The sequence below is a fragment of the Homalodisca vitripennis genome, chromosome 5 (genome assembly GCF_021130785.1).
Source record: "Homalodisca vitripennis isolate AUS2020 chromosome 5, UT_GWSS_2.1, whole genome shotgun sequence".
Lineage (NCBI taxonomy): Eukaryota > Metazoa > Arthropoda > Insecta > Hemiptera > Cicadellidae > Homalodisca > Homalodisca vitripennis.
In genome coordinates, this window is record NC_060211.1 from 59829901 (window position 1) to 59848117 (window position 18217).

General features: G+C 32.4%; 1 protein-coding gene across 1 annotated transcript in view; it reads left to right on the forward strand.

Moving 5' to 3' along the window:
- LOC124362277 (spatacsin) overlaps positions 1-16746 on the forward strand; it is a 37787-nt gene extending 21041 nt beyond the window's left edge. The window contains exons 8-11 of the mRNA XM_046816634.1: positions 611-865; positions 1498-1655; positions 10839-11000; positions 16028-16746. Coding sequence (XP_046672590.1) covers positions 611-865; positions 1498-1655; positions 10839-11000; positions 16028-16232 — 780 coding nt within the window. The 3' untranslated portion in view covers positions 16233-16746. The remainder of the gene's footprint in view (positions 1-610; positions 866-1497; positions 1656-10838; positions 11001-16027) is intronic.
- Positions 16747-18217: the final 1471 nt, after the last annotated feature.

Genomic DNA, 18217 nt, shown 5'->3' on the forward strand with positions numbered 1-18217 from the left:
TGGTCTAATTTGAATATCTAGTTTATGAGTCTTTGGTTGACGTTATAGTGTAGGAGCTTTTGGATTTGTCATTTTGAGTTGGTATGCTCTGATTTTGTTAAACTTTTGCATTTAGTTATTGTAGCATTTATTAGTTTTGTGTATTCTTGGGTTAGGTCTTTTTTAGATTTTTAAGATTGTTGCTGTCAATGGATGCTTCAACCTTTTCTTGATATGTTTGGCTGTTGATAATTACTACTATATTCCCTTTGTCAGCCTTTTATATTATACAGTTATTATCTTTTAGTTTTCTTGAGATGGATGTTACTAACTTCTTATCATTGTTTGACCTTTTAATTGGTTTGGGATTTTGTACTTTTAAATTATTTTTATTTAGTTTATGGACAAGGTTATATCAGAAAGGTTCTTGGAGTTCTGTGTCTGTTTCCCTTATTAAGTGTTAACCATTCATTATTCCAATATAAAGATAACCCTGTAATGTGGAGTTAATAACATAAAAAAACCTTGTATTGAAAATTTTCTAGAAGACTGATTTTAGTCCAAGTGGTTGTTGGTAGTAGCAACAGAATTCACAATGAATATTTTAGTGAATGTAACATTATGATTACAGCAGCCGCAGCTGATGTCGGCAACATTGGAATTCGTGCGGAGAGACAAAGAGCTGTTCTCATTGGTGGCTCATCACTTCAGCATGTACAGTGAGCTAGGAGCTCTGTACGAGGATGAGGCTAGGGCTGAGCTAGGGAGACTACTATTGGGGGATGTGGTAGGAGGAGTAACAGATTTGATTGTCTGCCCCCACAACACCACCTGCCTGCAGACAGCAATGTCCAAGTACACTGATGCTACAGAACATTACATGCAGGTAATGGTTTCATACCTTGTTTTATTTCATATAAAATGTGGTTTCCAAAATACTCAGTGGACATAAAATATACCATATGTCTATCTATCTTAATTTAATGTCCTTTTTTCAAGAAGTACAGGAATGATCCATATCTAGTAAAGATAAGATTGTTCTTCCTTCCGTATCGAGATTTTCATGTTAAAATAGCATTTTCTTTGTTTCTTCAACAAAATCATTATATGAAAAAGTTTGGACTTTCAATTGGTACAAATATAGAATATTTTGACTGTTCAATTTGTTTTGATGTAATGTGGACGCTCAATGCATTTTGCTTACATATAATGTGTGGTGACAGCCCATCAGTGGCGCTATCTTTTGTGGCCAATTCTTGAATTATTCCGACTAGGTAACTATAAGAGAAATTTGTTGAAAGTTTGTTTTTGACAATGGAAATATTGTAAAGGAAACAGGATTATCTGATCATTTTCAATCCCTCAGTGGTATAGAGAATCAGTAACACTATGTTTCGATATCTGCAATCTGATCTCTTTGTTTGGTGGATAACTATCCTACCATATAACTACAATCTAGACTAAAATAAACAAATCAGTACAATGTTTATAAGTTATTAAAATAATGTGGTTTTCTAGGCGAAGAAAATGAACTGTGCAGTATCAAGTATGCAGCAAGCAGAGTTGATAATGGTCCAGTTATCGATGTTATCTAACACTTCAGCCGCCACCTCAGTTCCTTGTCTCGTCAACTTGACAAAGAGTCAGGCATTAATGCTTGTTAACACTGTTCTCAAGTAAGTGTTGCAATAAAAATCAGATTTTAACATTCCTAAAAAAATTAAAAACATACTGTTGTAGTTTAAAATGAATTAAAATGTTGAAACCTTCCACCTAATTAATCATGAAGATATTTTTCTTAAGAAAATATAGAATGTTTTGATTTAATCTCGTCAATGTTAAGGAAATAATTTTGATAGAATATAGATATGGTGAGTGTTAAAATTCAATTTGGCTAGTAGGTGTATGTAGTAAATATGTTTAGTCTATTTTCACTTTCTTATTAACTTTTTTAATGTCATTCACAAAGACATGTTAGGAAACCAAAATCTTCCCAAAAAAATGGGAGTAATGTTTTTGATAATATTTTCAACATTAGGTAATAAGACATAAGTGCCATGGTAGGGACAAGGCGAATCTTCAAGTGGTAAATATGGTCGGCCTGTGTTCATTAGTTATATTAATTTTGGGTAAAATTACAATTATTTAAACCACAATACAAACCGAATTGGTCTGGACTGGTTGTTCATTTAGGTTTTAATTATGAACATCCCCGCCCAGTTTAAAAACTCAGCAGACCAATTCAACTGACTATGAAATATACTTAGGGCTTTTTACAGATGTCATAATACAGCATATAAAGTAAGAGATCTTTGAGTTGTCCTTGGGTAAACTTTTTTTGCAATAAGAGACAGTGTGTATCAACCAGTTAATAAGTGAAAAGTCTAGCCAGTTTATGGATGGACCAGAATGTTTCTGAGATGCCACTGACACTGAGCCAAATTCAATTGATTTGAGTACCTCTGAGTCATATGACATAACTTCAAAAATATGTTGCATGGGAACTATAACTCCTACATAAAAACACATAGTTGACCATAGTTGCTCCATAAATGGAACTTTTCATTGTTGCATCTTTAAAGTTTCTAAAAAACAATTAACCCGCGATCGCTCGCGTATCGGAATGTTGCGTAGTTGCTCGCGTGGTGAGATTTTTTCTCACTTTGGTTATTGTTTATTAATAGTCACTAAATCTACTTAAATGGTTTTAATAACCCCTAAAAACCTATTAATGTGTTTACGGTATAGTTTTAGAAACCAAATGTCACCAAAAGGCAAATAAAACACTTTTACTTTTTTATATAGCCTTTATTAAGCAGCACACAGTCTGCAGTATGTTTGGTTGTGCTCTGTTGAATATGTAAATTTTGAAGGGTTTTTAACAGTTTTGTGAGTTTTTGTTTGCAGTTAAGTTGGTAATAAGTAATAGTGCATCAATGACAGGTACTGTTTCATTCATATTTTAGTATCAATAGAGAAAAAAAGGAAAACCTAATTTTCAATTCAAGTTATTACAACATTCTCTTAGATATTAATCACGATTGGCACTCTGATATAGGAGCTCACCTTTGCCCTCTCAGATAAGAGCTCACTCAGTCTTCCTTCAAGACTGAACTTTGTACTGTTTTGATTAAGTGTTTTAGTTTGATATCTGTGGACTACTATTGAAAGGAAGATCATATACCCAACCTGATATTATCAGAACTTGATAATCACATCTTGCACTGCTATGGAAAATATTGTTGACTGAAAACAACTATATTGTTTTTACTGTTATATTCAACAACAGTATATCAATTTATATCAGTTTATCAATGTTCAACACACAAATTGTTTTGTTTTATTGAACTAAATATTGCTATTTATTATATTATTTTATTAAGTATATATTGCTTACTGGGGTGAACCGAGTAGCCTCTGTGGCATTGTTGTTGCTTATTTGACCAAATTGGATGAGATGGAAGGTCAGAATAAAAAATGTAAATGTGGTAAAAGTGTACGACAAGGAGGAATTTATTGTACGGGTATCTGTCAAAAATGGATACATCTTAGATGTTTTGGTCTGCCTTACTCCAGTGTAAGGGATATGACAGATGAGCAACTGGAGGTATGGAAGTGCCCAAATTGTGTACAAAATAGCACTCCTGACTCACCGGATGATAGCATTCCTGAATTTTCAATTTCCATTGCCTCGGAATTAGAAAATACTTTTCATCAGGAAAATGAAAGTCTGAAGCAAGAGTTACATGACTTAAAAAATAGGAAATCTGCATATGTGTTTGAGCTAGAAGATAAAGTAAAGTATTTGGAGGAAGAGGTGAAAAATCTAACTAAAATTTACACTGTAAAGGAAACTGAGGTTCAAGAGAAATTAAAATCAGTTGATAAAATGTTATCTCTTGAAAAGAAACTGACTGCTGAAGTAATCTTACAAGCTGAGAATGACAAAGAGTTCTATGATTTAGAGAAAAACAAACTTAAAAATTATGAATGCACTTCCTGCAGTATCTACAAAGATGAATTATCAAAAATGTTAAACTCAATAAAATCGTTGGAAGCTGCATCTGAAATCTTGCAAAAGGAAAATGAAACTTTAACAAATCATATTAAAAGTAAAGATACCATAAACCCGCCCTGCTTTCTCTGCTTCCCACCTAATAATAGCAGCTCAACATGTGCAGTTAATACTAAAAATAATGACCTCTCAACTAACCAGGCTCGCTACACTGGGGAACAGATATTTACTATTAATAAAACAAAACAAAAGAATTCTAGAAATTGTAGCAATTCTCAAATACAGGTTCCTACACCAAACTTTGTAACTCCCAACCCATTTGGCCCTCTAGCGGCTGAAGATGACAGTGAGTCTACTAGTAAAGCTATGGACAAGGAAGTTGTTAGAAAAAAGAATAAGAAGAAACGTACAATGTTTTTGTGCACTGACAGCCATGGTAGAGACCTAGCATGGTACATTAATAAAAAATCATCAGATCTGGAATCGTACAGTTTTATACAACCTGGTGGCCGTGCTCAACAGATTTTGAATGAAATCAATTTAAATGAAGGAAAGTTAGAGGAAAATAGCACCATGGTTATTGCTTGCGGCTCAAATGATGTATCTAGAAATGAGGCCAACACAGCAATTGACATCATCACAAATACTATAAACAGTATGAGTGGAAAACAAATTATCTTGGTTGACCTGCCTCTTAGGTACGATCTACCTGACTGGTCGTGCGTAAATTTAGAAATTAAAAGAACTAACAATGAGCTGCTAAGTATTAGTAATAATGTCAGCAATGTGACTCTGGTAAGGGCTAGTCAGGCAAGTAGAGGATTACATACAAGGCATGGTATGCACCTAAATCAAATAGGAAAGATTTGGCTGGTGCAGGAAATCTGCAAGGCCGCGGAGAGTACCAAGCAACCACTACCGCCTGGGTGTGCTGACTCTACAGAGGAACTGGAATTAATACAACCTTTATTAGCACCTTCGGAAAACTTAACAGTAACCGCCTCAAATCACCATCCATAACATGTACAGGTTATTTAGAAGAACAGCCTAACTTTAATTTGATGTTCTGGAATGTGTGTAGTATACTAAACAAACTCCCTCTCATCGATATTTTAAATAGTCAATATAAGACAGATGTACTGTGTATTGCAGAACACTGGTTGTCCTCAACTGATATAAACAATTTAGTGATACCTGGCTATGTTATCGCTGACTTTTTCGCAAGAGAAAAACATATTCATGGGGGTGTGCTTATCTGTGTTAAGGAAGGAACTGAATTTGTTTTTTATGATAAATTGTCTTGTTTCTCGGAGGAACTTGTTTGTGAATTAGCAGCAATAATGCTGCCAACTTGGAAAACTCTAGTGGTAACTTCTATAGATCTCCAGCAGGTAACTTATCACTATTCTATGATAAGTTATATGACATTCTGTCCTTCCTGCATTATAATAAATGTAATATAGTCTTTGTGGGTGACTTCAATGTCAATTTTCTTAACAAAAATGACTCAGAGGCCAAAGTACTATTCAACCTCATTGACAGTTTTGGACTAAATATTACTGTTGCTGAAGTTACAAGACCTACCCTTGGAGGAGATGCAACAAAGGGTAGTTGTATTGATAATCTGCTGACGACTATTCATCAAGATAAGGGAAAATCTTCAGTCATTCACACTGGTGCTTCAGACCATATGGCCATCCTCTTCAAAGCTACTTTAGACAATGTAATGTCTAGGATTATACCACAAATGTTTATTGTTAGACCCATTTCTACTTTGGGCTCCTCACTTTTTGCGTCTTACCTAGGTCTCACTAATTGGAATGATATTTATGTTATTAAGTCAAATGTTAACCTTAAGTTTAAGTTATTTTTAGAAAAGTTCTTATTGGCTCTGAACTGTGCTATGCCTTTAAAAAATAAGAAATCTAAATCTAAACAAGTAAATGTTGCCTGGTATCATGAAGGTCTAAATAAGACAAAGCAGGAGCTTGATAGACTTTATTATATTATAAAAAACACAAGCAATGAGAAAAATATTGATATTAGAAATAAATATAGAAATCTTAAAAATGTTTACAGAAATGAAATAAAAAAAGCAAAGCTTGACTTTAATAACACTTTACTTGATAAAGCAACAAACAAAAGTAAAGCTGCTTGGAGCATTATTAATAAATCAGTCAGGGCTAATAGTATGTCATCTAACTCATCTCATGTACTGGAACCTGATAGTTTTAATTCATATTTTGTTGGCTCAGTTTTGGAGACTTGCAAAAGTATTCCACCTAGCAATAATGACTATTCTTTCTACCTTGGTAAGCACTGTGCTCAGTGGAACTCTACAGTAAGCTTTTGCCTGAATGAATTTAAAGTGGAAGATGTTCATGCAGCTATACTTAGTTTAAGTAATAGCACATGTCTCGATTGTTATGGTATAAGTGCTCCTATTCTGAAAATGGCTGCCAACTCAATCTGTGAAATTCTAACTTATTTATATAATGAAAGTGTTAGGACAGGTATTTTTCCTGATGTACTAAAGATAAACAAAGTGATTCCAGTACATAAGAGGGGTCCAAAGGACCAAACTTGTAATTATAGGCCTATAACTATTGTTACAGCAGTGTCAAAGGTGTTGGAGCGGCTAGTTCATAAGCAGTTGGTTTGCTATCTCGAAACCAATAATTTACTCAGCACTTGTCAATTTGGGTTTCGAGCTGAGCGGTGTACCGTTGGCGCAGTCCAGTCCTTCATAAATGATTGCTTTGATGGTTTGGAACTAAAAAAATCTGTCAAGTTCAGATCTTATGACTTATCCAGAGCCTTTGATACTGTAAATCATAATATTCTATTAAATAAACTTAGGTCTTATGGTTTTAGTCAACTTGCTGTCAGTTTCTTTAACTCATATCTCTCAAATAGGTGTCAATATGTACATTTAAATGGCTCTATGTCAGAAACTAGGCCTGTTAAGCTAGGTGTTCCTCAGGGATCCATTTTGGGACCTACTTTATTTATTTTGTATATAAATGACTTGCCTTTTAATCTCAATGACAATTATGTTAGTACGTATTTGTTTGCTGATGACTTGGGTCTCAAGGTCTGCGCAAAAACGAGGAACAATTGTAATGAGCTACTTAGTGTTAAGACCGCAATTGTAGATGATTGGTGTGCAGCAAATAAGCTCTGTGTAAATAATAAAAAAATTCAAGATTTACATATTACCTTATCTAATAGGCCTAGTGATAATGAGGACTTAAGTCTTAAGTTTCTTGGCATTTTTATACAACCCAATCTTAAATGGCAAACTCATATTGATTATGTAGCTTCTCGAATCTCCCGAGGTATTTTTCTTATAAGATCCCTTAATGGAACTATTTCTGCTAAACACTTGCTTTTTATGTACTATGCCTATATTCATAGTTTCTTAACATATGGAGTAACTTTGTGGGGCCAATCTCAGATTGCGAATAAACTGTTTGTGTTACAAAAAAGAGCAGTCAGGCTTATATGTAATGTCCAGAGTCGTGAGCACTGTAAACCACTGTTTGTAAAATTAGGTGTATTAACATTGCCGTCTATTTATGTATTAAATGTTTTGTTATATGTCAGAGATAATTTATCATTATTTATTAATCAATGTGATGTTCATAGTTATAGTACTCGTAATAGAAATAATGTAGTTGTACCAAAATGTAACTTTGCTAGCACTCAAGTCAGTTTTAGATATCAGGGAATCAAATATTACAATGCTTTGCCCAATCATATCAAGGTATTTAACAGATCAAACTTTAAAAATGTTGTAAAGAAAATGTTAGTAGATTCATGTTTGTACACTGTTGATGAATTTTTAACTGTGATAAGAAGTAAGGCTATTTAAAGTAAGCTATAGATTATTTATAATATGACGTTGTTATATACATATTTTGTATTCTGACAATAAACCATTTGAATTTGAATTTGAATTTGAATTACAAACTCAAATCTTAATAAAAATTACACACATAGGCTCAATAAAATTCCTCAAATATTGAAAACTTTACAAAAATCATAATATTACCCCAAAATAATAATGAATTGTTTTACAGTTTATTCAGTCACTATCTTTACTTACGTAGCAGTCATTGCAAACAAAGGTAGTTTTTTTAACATGTTCTTTGCACAATAATTTTTTGCAGTTGCAACACCGATTTTTTGAGTATCGGTTCTTTTTTGCGGGACAGAAGTCACATTTTGATTTGGCACCCTCCTGTCGTAGGTTGTGAATATTCCTGTGTCCAGTAATAATTTTTTGCCGTAGCGGGATCGCTAGTGTTGGAATTGAAGCTCTCTTGTCAATGTGAGGTTTGATGAGGCATTTAGCCAATTCTTTTATAAAGTCTTTTCTTGCAACTTTTTTGGAAGTGTTGAAGTTGAACAATAGTGTTGGCTGTTGATAGTAGCAACATTCAAAAGGCCGCAAAAAACAGTAAATGGCCACCTGTTGCTTACTGTGGTGACTGAGTATTCTCCTTTCATGCGGTCTACTACGTCAACACCACCTTTTGTGCTGTTGTAGAACGTTATAATATCAGGTTTGAACTTCAGGTTTGACACCAGTAGACTCATCTATAGTGTCATCACTGTGCATGGTGGATAACATGATTAGGTTTTTTTTAGATGTTTTGTTTGGTACAAAGAGAGTATAGTGCACTTATTAGGGTCTTTTCCAAAAGCAAAAATAGTACTGCATTTAGCACGACCTGTAATGTTTGTTATTTCAGGTGGTAGATCAGGTTTGTTTTTCCTAATAGTTCCTACAACTGTAGTTCTGTAGTTATGATATAAATCATTGGCCAAAGGAACTGAAGTGTAAAAATTGTCCATTGTCAAATTACGTCCACCATTCAGTACTGGTTCAGCAACTCTTTTTACGACAGCAGACACGTCATTATCGATCTTGAATGGACCGTCCGGCTGTTTAGCTGGATATATTTCCATGTTAACTGTAAAAAAAGTCTTCGAGTCAGTAACTGCGTAGATCTTAATGCCGTATTTGGCTGGCTTATTAGCAATGTACTGCCGAAAACGGCAACGACCTCTGAATGGCTCTAACATTTCATCTATTGTTGCAAATGCTCCAACATTATATGAGGCCTGGCATTGCCTCACAAACTCTTCAAATATTTCCCTTATGGGAGCTAAATTATCTCTTGCCTTTCTGTAAGCTCTACTTACTTTGTCATCAAATCTAATTCCCTGAACAAGAGTATGAAATCTCCTTTGAGACATTGTACATGCGAATATGTCTGGAGCAGTACCGTCTGTTGCCCAAAGTTCGTCTGTGCTCAGATGGTTTCCTTTTTTCATGCCAATCAAATATAGCAATCCAAAAAAGGAAAGAATTTCGTCTCTATTAGTAGGAGGACAATCCTTTTCCCCCCGGGAATAATTCCTCCTCATTACATCTAACTTCTGATTTGTGCCTAAAATTATTTTATCAATAATATTGTCTGTAATAAAAACCTTCCAGCAATCTACAATGTTTGATTTCTCTTTATATAGACGTTTTATAGAAGGAAGTTTTTGCACAATATTTTGTGCAGGTGTTCTAGTCTGTTTTGGCTTGTGAGCTTCCCACATTGTACCATTCTTGCCTTTATAAAAAACACCACGTACCTCATTATTTGTTGCTGGTGGATGTTCAGAAAAATCAGCTATGGGCTCACCAGTGTCCGAATCAGCACCACTTTGTTCAGAATTTGAATTGTGATCACTGTGTTCACTTGCACAATCTGAGTCTGACACTATTCCACTAGCATCAAAGTTTTCCTCTTCTAAGAGCCAATTGGCAATGTCTTCTTCTTGAAAACGCACCATTACACTTAGAATTCACAATACTATTATTTACATTTAGTCTAGATACTCATATACTGAAAAAACACAAATAAAAACAATAAAATATTAACAACAAAACATGAACAGCTGGTAAACACACACAAAATTATAAAACAGCTGTAATACAATTCTTGCACTAAACAGGTCCGCCGTTAGTCGCGTGGTGAGAAAAAACTTCCTCTGAGCAGTCACGCGGTCGCTCGCGTGGTGAGATTGAGACCGGAAGGGCGCGGCGCTGTCTTCCCCCCTCTACTGCTCACCCCCCCCCTTCGACAACCGGCTTGTAATGGTGTTTATCTGTTTTCTTATATAACCTATTTAGATTACCTGAATGATGGAAACGAACACTGTGTTATTAAAAACACTATTAACAAAAATGTACTTTGGTGAAGTTTTTTCTCACCACAGGAGCGATCGCGGGTTAAGACATATGGAATTTTTCAAAGTTACTGAATTTTGTTAATGCAATTGGTCAACTGCCACGAATTGTTATTTTTACAGATTATTTTATGCTTTCTTTTACTATATGTAGAAAAATAAACAATTGAAAATTATGTTTTATGTATGAAAATGAAAGTTCAGAATCTTGTCTTGTTATTGGTATATTCCATATTTGGATTTAATGTATTTATGAACATTAAATCATGAGTTAAATGAGAATAGTACTTGATCATCGGATAGTACTTAAACCATCGCCTGCCACCTCACGAACAACAAACAATCGTCGGAAATCCTATAGATGCTATGTATAGGGTTAAAGGTTTATCTTATACATTTAAATTGAATATTTAATCATAAAAGAAACTTGGGCTACATGATGGACATCTAGGTCACATTATTCCTTCCTTCCTGTAATATGTTTGTGTGGAAATAATAATGTGTAATTGTACTGTTTTTTTAAAAACATGTATAAATTCAGTATGTATAAGTAGGTTGCTCAATAGCTCATAATATAACATATGGGTGTTGACAGTTGTGAACAAGCCCATGTGGTGGCGAGTGCCTATGCTGTAGCTTTGGACTGGAGTGCAGCTCTCTACCAACATTGCGTGCTCAAGGGAAACTCTGAGTATCTACAGGACTGGACTCGGCACCACCAGCTCACCAAGACCTTGGTGCTGGACATTGTACACAGGTACATCTGTTAGTTCTAACTAACATAATTATTTATCTTGCTTGATTAGTAATGTGCCAAGGTTTTTGCTGATATACTTTTTTATTGCGTGGGTACAAGAATGATTTTGTTTGGAATATATTACTCTGGTATGGAGGATTAAAATCTGCTCTTAAACTATTATATTTGATTTAGGGTTTAAAATTCAAAGAAGGTGATTTTATTTTTTCTTGAAAACAAAATACAACAAACAACATAGGTATTCTTAAATATTGTCTTCAAAATATTAATTTTATTTGAAGCTTTATACATTTTTCTTTGAAATTATATACAACACTTAATTCCTTAATAATATTGCTACGCATACAGACATTTCAAAACTTACCATTAAAAAAGAAAAATGTTCCACATATGTAGATTTGTTGTTTTATTGCTTTAGCTAGTTTATGGATAAATCCAAATTTAATTCAGCCAAGTTATAACCTAGTTCAAATAGTATCTAACATTTTTTTAAACACTAAATAATAATTACGTGTTTTGGTATAACATTTACTATAAATCATTAAATTTTTACCTGTAATAAATATATTAGCTATAAACATGCAGTGACATAAGAAACTAAATAATTCAACACAAGGTTTCGTTCAATAAACATCATATGTAATTTACCTTCAATCTCATCAATAGTAAACTCGGGATTAGAATCTATAGCCCTATCAAAGTGTAAATCTAATTGCTATCTAGCTATAATCTCTATTTTCCTTTGTTTCACATCCATAATGCTGCTTGTTACCAGACAACAGTCTAATGATAACAGCGGGCATAGAATAGTCCAAAACATATGTGTACCAAGTATTATCTGAATCTTTGAAACATAAGGCAGTTATCATTTTCACAACTATTTGGCAATGTTGGTGTATAATACTCAAAACTCAGTATGGCTGCAATCTGAAAAATAGTACGAGATATAAAAAAAACATATAAGAGCACACATTATTGTAAATTACGAGAGACTTCTTAGACATTTTTTGTTTTGGTCTACAATAATTGGAGATATAATAATTCTTTTTCAGATTTTTAATAGCCAAAATATTTAAACCATAAGAGTTACTGAAAAAAGTGCAAGAATAAAAGTTGTTTTTATTTACCTTATATTAAAAAATATATATTATTTTTTGCCTATATTTGCAGTTAGTAGAGATAAATTAAGGAAATATTCCTTCAGCTGAACGCAACATTCATATCGAATCAATCCTTCCCACCACAGCTACATTACTTAAAAGAATTTTAAATATTTCTTTTTCATCATTTGGTTATCTTTCAGATTTTACCAATTTTCGTAAATTATTTGTATGTTTCCCTTTGAGTGCCAGAGCATCACTGTCAGCGATCCCGCATTATATGCAAGAAATGCCAGAATTGCTGTTAGCGACTTCTGCAGTAACGCTGATATTTTATATAATATTTATCTAAATTGGCTCAATGACTATACATACGCATTCCAAAGGCTTCAACGTAACTTTTGATGTAGGTTTTGTTGCATTCTGTTTAGATTCTGATTTTTACGACGGTTGTAAAGTGAGCGCGTCAGTCGAGTTTAGAATCTACCGCTACGCGGACGAGCCGTCGCGTGTTTTGTTTGCGCTGCTGTTTATTTCACAAATGATATTGAAAGTTTTTAAGTGTAATTAATGGGTTTGTAGTGTTAGTATCTTCAAATTATTTCGTTTGTGTGTGTTGTTCTAGTCTGTGTGTAAGTAGAACAATGCCGCGAGTTACGGCAATCGTAAGCAGCTAGTACTTTACTAAATACATTTGTATAGTTTTTATGTTTGTTCAGTGATATTTATAAACAATGAGTCGTAAAAACATTGCTGACAATGAAGACCTAGTATTGCAGGCATTAGATTTAAGCATTATCAGTGTAGACAATACACAGAGTGTTAAGTTAGGTTAGAAAATTTATAGTTTTGTCAGGGTAGTGGTTCATATTTTCATATTTATTTTCCAAACTTTATTTATAAGTATAAACAAAAAATGTTTATACATCTTTTTGTAAAGAATTAAATGGAGTATAAGATAGAATAACTAAAAGTGAAAAAATAAAATATTTCAATAACACTAAGTTGTGTCAAAATAAAAAAAGTAAATGCTTTTGCTCATAAAGTTTTTGTTAATGATTTATTTTATTTATATAAAAACGTTAAATAAGTGATCAATGTATTATATGTATAAAGAAAATATATTTATCTAAAAAAAAAAAAAAAAAAAAAAAAAAACAAAAACCTAAGACATTATACCAATAAATAAATTTGTTATGAATTTTTAACCAGACCCTTGCAGAATCAGGCATTTTCGCTCGGCATTTTATGCATACCATTTAGCAAAACGCTGCGGCACTCAAAGGGTTAAAATCTTTATTCACATTTTTTGCTAATATTTATATAGATGAAGCCATAAATCTGACTGTATCTATGAATGAAAATTTAATAAATTTTTTAGGTTTATTGCAATCAAATTCATATCCATAACTCAATCAATCAATCATTTTATTGATAGAATACATTTGTTATACATTGCGTGATAAGGTACCTTGGTAACTTATGCTATACACATTGTTATGGCCTAAATATTCTAAAACTTAGTATAGTCTTGATTTATATGGTTATACAAAACCATATAAAAATTGCTTTCATTTAGGTAATTAGAAAAAATATAAGATAAACTGTTTATAGTTATGGAAATATACTGTAAATTTTGGAATTTACATAATAATTATGTAGCTTTTTACATTGTTTGGGATTAGAGCAATATTCCATATTGTTTTGCCAATTCTTTTAAATACAAATGCACATCTTAGTTTGATGTAATGTGTCAAAAAATTGGAATATTTTGAAAAATTTCAGGTTTTGATTATAAACATTATGAGCAGCATCTCTAAATTTTTCAGTTAAATGACAACTCTTACTTTTTTAAATGTGTTATCATATGAAGCATTTGACATATAACCTAATTTTTTTATCTTGATATGAATGTTGTTTACAAATATAACAAAGGTTTAAATTTTGAAATGAAATTTCTTCTGTAGTCAATTTCACATTTTCTTATTTTAGAATTGAATTTTACTTTACATATTTTGATAATTCGTTGAGGTCGTCAAATAAGTTTTTGGGAACATTAGGCAAATCTTCATTTTTAGCTCTATAGCATATATACAATTGAACATTTTATTTGTTGTATTTGATACCAGATCTAATGTACAACCATAAGGAATATGTAGTTTTTTTAGTACTGTATTTATATATTGGAATCTTTTCTAAATTACTTTCAAAATCCATATAAATCACATAACGCTGAGGAAATTTCTTTTGAGATTTAAAACACTTTAGTTGTCTGACCATGAAATGTCATTATTGGTTACAAAATCACAGTTTTTACAAATTTCTTAATGTTCTGCTTAATTACTGTTTTATAATAGTGAGATAAAGTGAGATTATAAGAGTGACATTGTCCTTATATGATTTTTTTCTAGTTAGGAAGTGACCCTTACCCCCAACCTTACCCAACCTGAATAGCCAGGCTATGTGCTATGAAGAGATTTCTCATTTTGTTCTAACATAACGTATTTCATTTAACCCTTTTAGCGCCAAGAGCCTACATATAAGCTCAACCTGTTGTCATAAAACGCCAAGAGCCTTTATTTAGGCTCTAAACATTTTCATACAGAACACAACTATTTATTGATTAATATAATTAAAATTAGTACTGATTAATACATTTTATATAAAATGTAATATAGCAAGTAGCACTGCATAGACATTCATATAATATTCATACAAGATAACAATGTACACTAAAATGTTTTATCTAACGACACATGCGTTTCTATGGTAAAAGTCAGTTTTGTACTTTGTTGTTTTCTAATAAATATATAAATTGTTAATATTATTTTACCACAGGCCTTTCTCAATTAAATATATTGCACTATAATACAGAGGTTTGTTGAGTAAATATTTTTCAGGCATTTATTGAGCTCTTAATTCACATACAAAAAATGGAAAAAGTATGTAACTTTTAAAGGTATACAATTTTAATAGATCAACATTTCATAAATTCCATTACATGTCATTGTTTTCCTATTAATAACAAAAACAATGAGGTCAAAATCATGTTTATCATAAAATTTAGCGAAATGAGAACGATTTATATCTATCTTTGTCATAATTAGTAAAATTGCCCTGGTGTTACTGTGACATACCCCGTGGCTATGCCGCGGCGCCCGACGGGACTACCCGCACCAGTAACTCCGGCGTTATGTGATGTGACCTGCCCAATATGCTTGGCACTAAAAGGGTTAAAAGTAGTCATGGACCGGTTGTAATATGATTAGTAGTAATTGCGAATGAACTCCAAAATATTGAAAAGAAATAATACTAATCACCAACAGAAAACACTGGCATTCTCGGATTCTTAACAACATAAGTTACATCAGCTACTCGCAGAGTAAAGTATCAAAAATTTATTTCAACTTCACAACCAGAAAAAAATTATTTTCTGCATTTTTTAAATATCTAGGTTGAAACAGCTTTGGCAGAGCTTGATAACTGGATTGACTAGGTAAAGTAATAGTTTCATACTGTAATCAAGCCATATTGATGTCAAGTAACCGATAAGGCATGATGTCAGTTGAACGGCAACGTTTAAGTGAAAGTGACAACCAGCATTGTGACCGGAGTGAGTTAAGAGTTAAAACAAGTATTCATACAAAAGTATAATATTATAAATTATGGTGTTTTTTAGTTATAATCAGTTAACTCCAGAAATATGAAATACACCAGAAAAAGTGGCATATAATTTTTTTCTAGACATTAAATGTAGAATTTAAATATTTAAATTCAATACAGCATACCGTTTTTGTTCATCCTGAATGTATTTTGAGTTATGGTCATGGGGGATTTGGTCCATATTATTACTAAACTAAGTTAATTTAGGTTTTACTATGAACAATGTGAAGTTTCTATCTATTGAATATTTATATGCTTTTTCAGGTTTCAGAGTGAAAAAGAAATAAATGCTGTGATGGAGGGCAATATGAAGCTGTTCATTTCATCTGTAAGCCTTCTGGATGTGAAGTATCGTGTGGCAAGCCAGCTGGGGTTTAAAGATATATTACAGAACCTACTGGCCAGCCCCGACATGGCCTACCTCAAGGACACTGTGTGGCAGAGTGGTTTTAAAAAACAAGTATTCTAAGATTTATATTAAATATGTATTATGTTATGAGTAATCTTGAACAACATATGTTGGAAACTCGCCAACAGAGAGGGCTAGAATGATATTTTACCATTTCTGTATACTGCGTAGATATTGAGTGGTCTTCTTAGCTTAAGTTATCTTTAACAACATATTAATTCTAGTTTGGTATATTTACAGTAGTACTTTTATTCTAAGAGTATTGTATAATCTAATTTCTTCAGATAAGTCTAAATTTATAAAAAGTCAAGTTGTTTTATAAACATTTTAATGCTAGTTGTTAGTAAGAGATACAGGCAAATTACTGTATATTTTTGAATTGGCCAGTATATAATAGGCTAAATAATGAGATAGATTATTTATACACGTCCACCCAGCTCCCAATCCAGAAAATTACCGATGGCTAAATTTAGTCACGTTTATCTTAAGACATAATTGTTAATAAAAGTAAGTATCAGTATAATCATAAAAAATCTAAAACATAACTAATAAAAAGCGGGTTTTGATGTCAGTATATAAGTAGTTGATATGAAAACCAACCCTACTACTAAAGCATACATTTTAATATTACATTTTTGACCTCATAAACGTGTTCCAGCTTAAAACTAACTACTGGGTTCAATTTTAATGTATGTCTTTCAAACTTTTGGGAGGGGGATTTCAGCCCCTCCTTATATAGGCCCATGGTCAAATATTAATTCTTTGAGCACCAAAGTCCTATTACAGTATTAGGATATTCAAGCATCCTTTGATGACGTTATTGTCTTATTGATAGGATGTAGATTTAAATGTTTTTATTTTTTTTTTAATAAGATCGTTTTCATTACCTCATAATTATTCAATATAGTTAAAGAAAGAATTTAATTATAATTATTCTATGGTGATTATATTTTAAACATATAACATATGAGGTGGCGCTCCTCTTGGTCAAACACCAAAACTCCAGTGGCACATTGAACAGAGTTTGCATGGCCATTCCATTTGAATGGTTTATCTGTTTGTATATACGAGTATAATCGAGGATAATAGTTTCTTGAAATCATGTACCTCTAGTAGTAGTGCCTTTGTAACAAAAATATTAGAGCCTAATTTTTTGGCTTCTTATTAAGAATGGCTTTACAGTCACTGGGGTAGTCTGTGTTAAATATCATCTCCTAAACATTGTCGGAGTGTAAGTACAATTAACTTCACTTTCAAGTTTGGCATATCGTTGATCTGTATACTTGTTTCCCACTTCATCAATATTGTTGTCCTGGGTCTGGGTATAAAACAATAATCGGATTACTGAAGTCTCCCATACTGTGTTACTCTCTCACTACTGGTGTTGGCACAGTCACAATGTAGTGATTAGATTTACCATTGTTTAGCATTCTGGAATCATGTTATTGAGGAAAATGTTGCTTGAATAGGTACTATGTACAGAGCACATCTATGACAGTAGCAAAACATTCAGACTGTGTTGAAAATTAATTCACTTAAATTGAAACAACGCTGGTTAGTTAATTTACATATCTTAATAATGAAATATGTAGTCAAAGTTTGTCTTGTTCTCTTTGATTTTTCCCTTATGACACCAAATACTGTGTGCTACATGTCCTATATAACTGGTTTATTTTATAGTCTTGAACCTCCAATGAAATCAAACAAGATATGGCTCTGTATATTGTGTCTCATCTCTGTGATGAAAATTAACGATCAGAGGTAAATATAATTTTCAATAAATGATGAAAGACAGTGATATTCTATAGGCTGTGAATATGTTAGTACATAAATAATATAAATTTAATTTATTTTTTGACAATATTTTGAGTAGGAAAATTTGGCTTAGTTAAAAAATAGAAATATATTTATAACCAATTTTTTTATAGGTTGGATAAATAACCTATATACAATATAACGATATAAACTGTATAAAGTAAACAAATCACACCAAAGGACTACTGCAATGCATAGGAGTCAATGAATCGTAAACACATGTTTTGTGA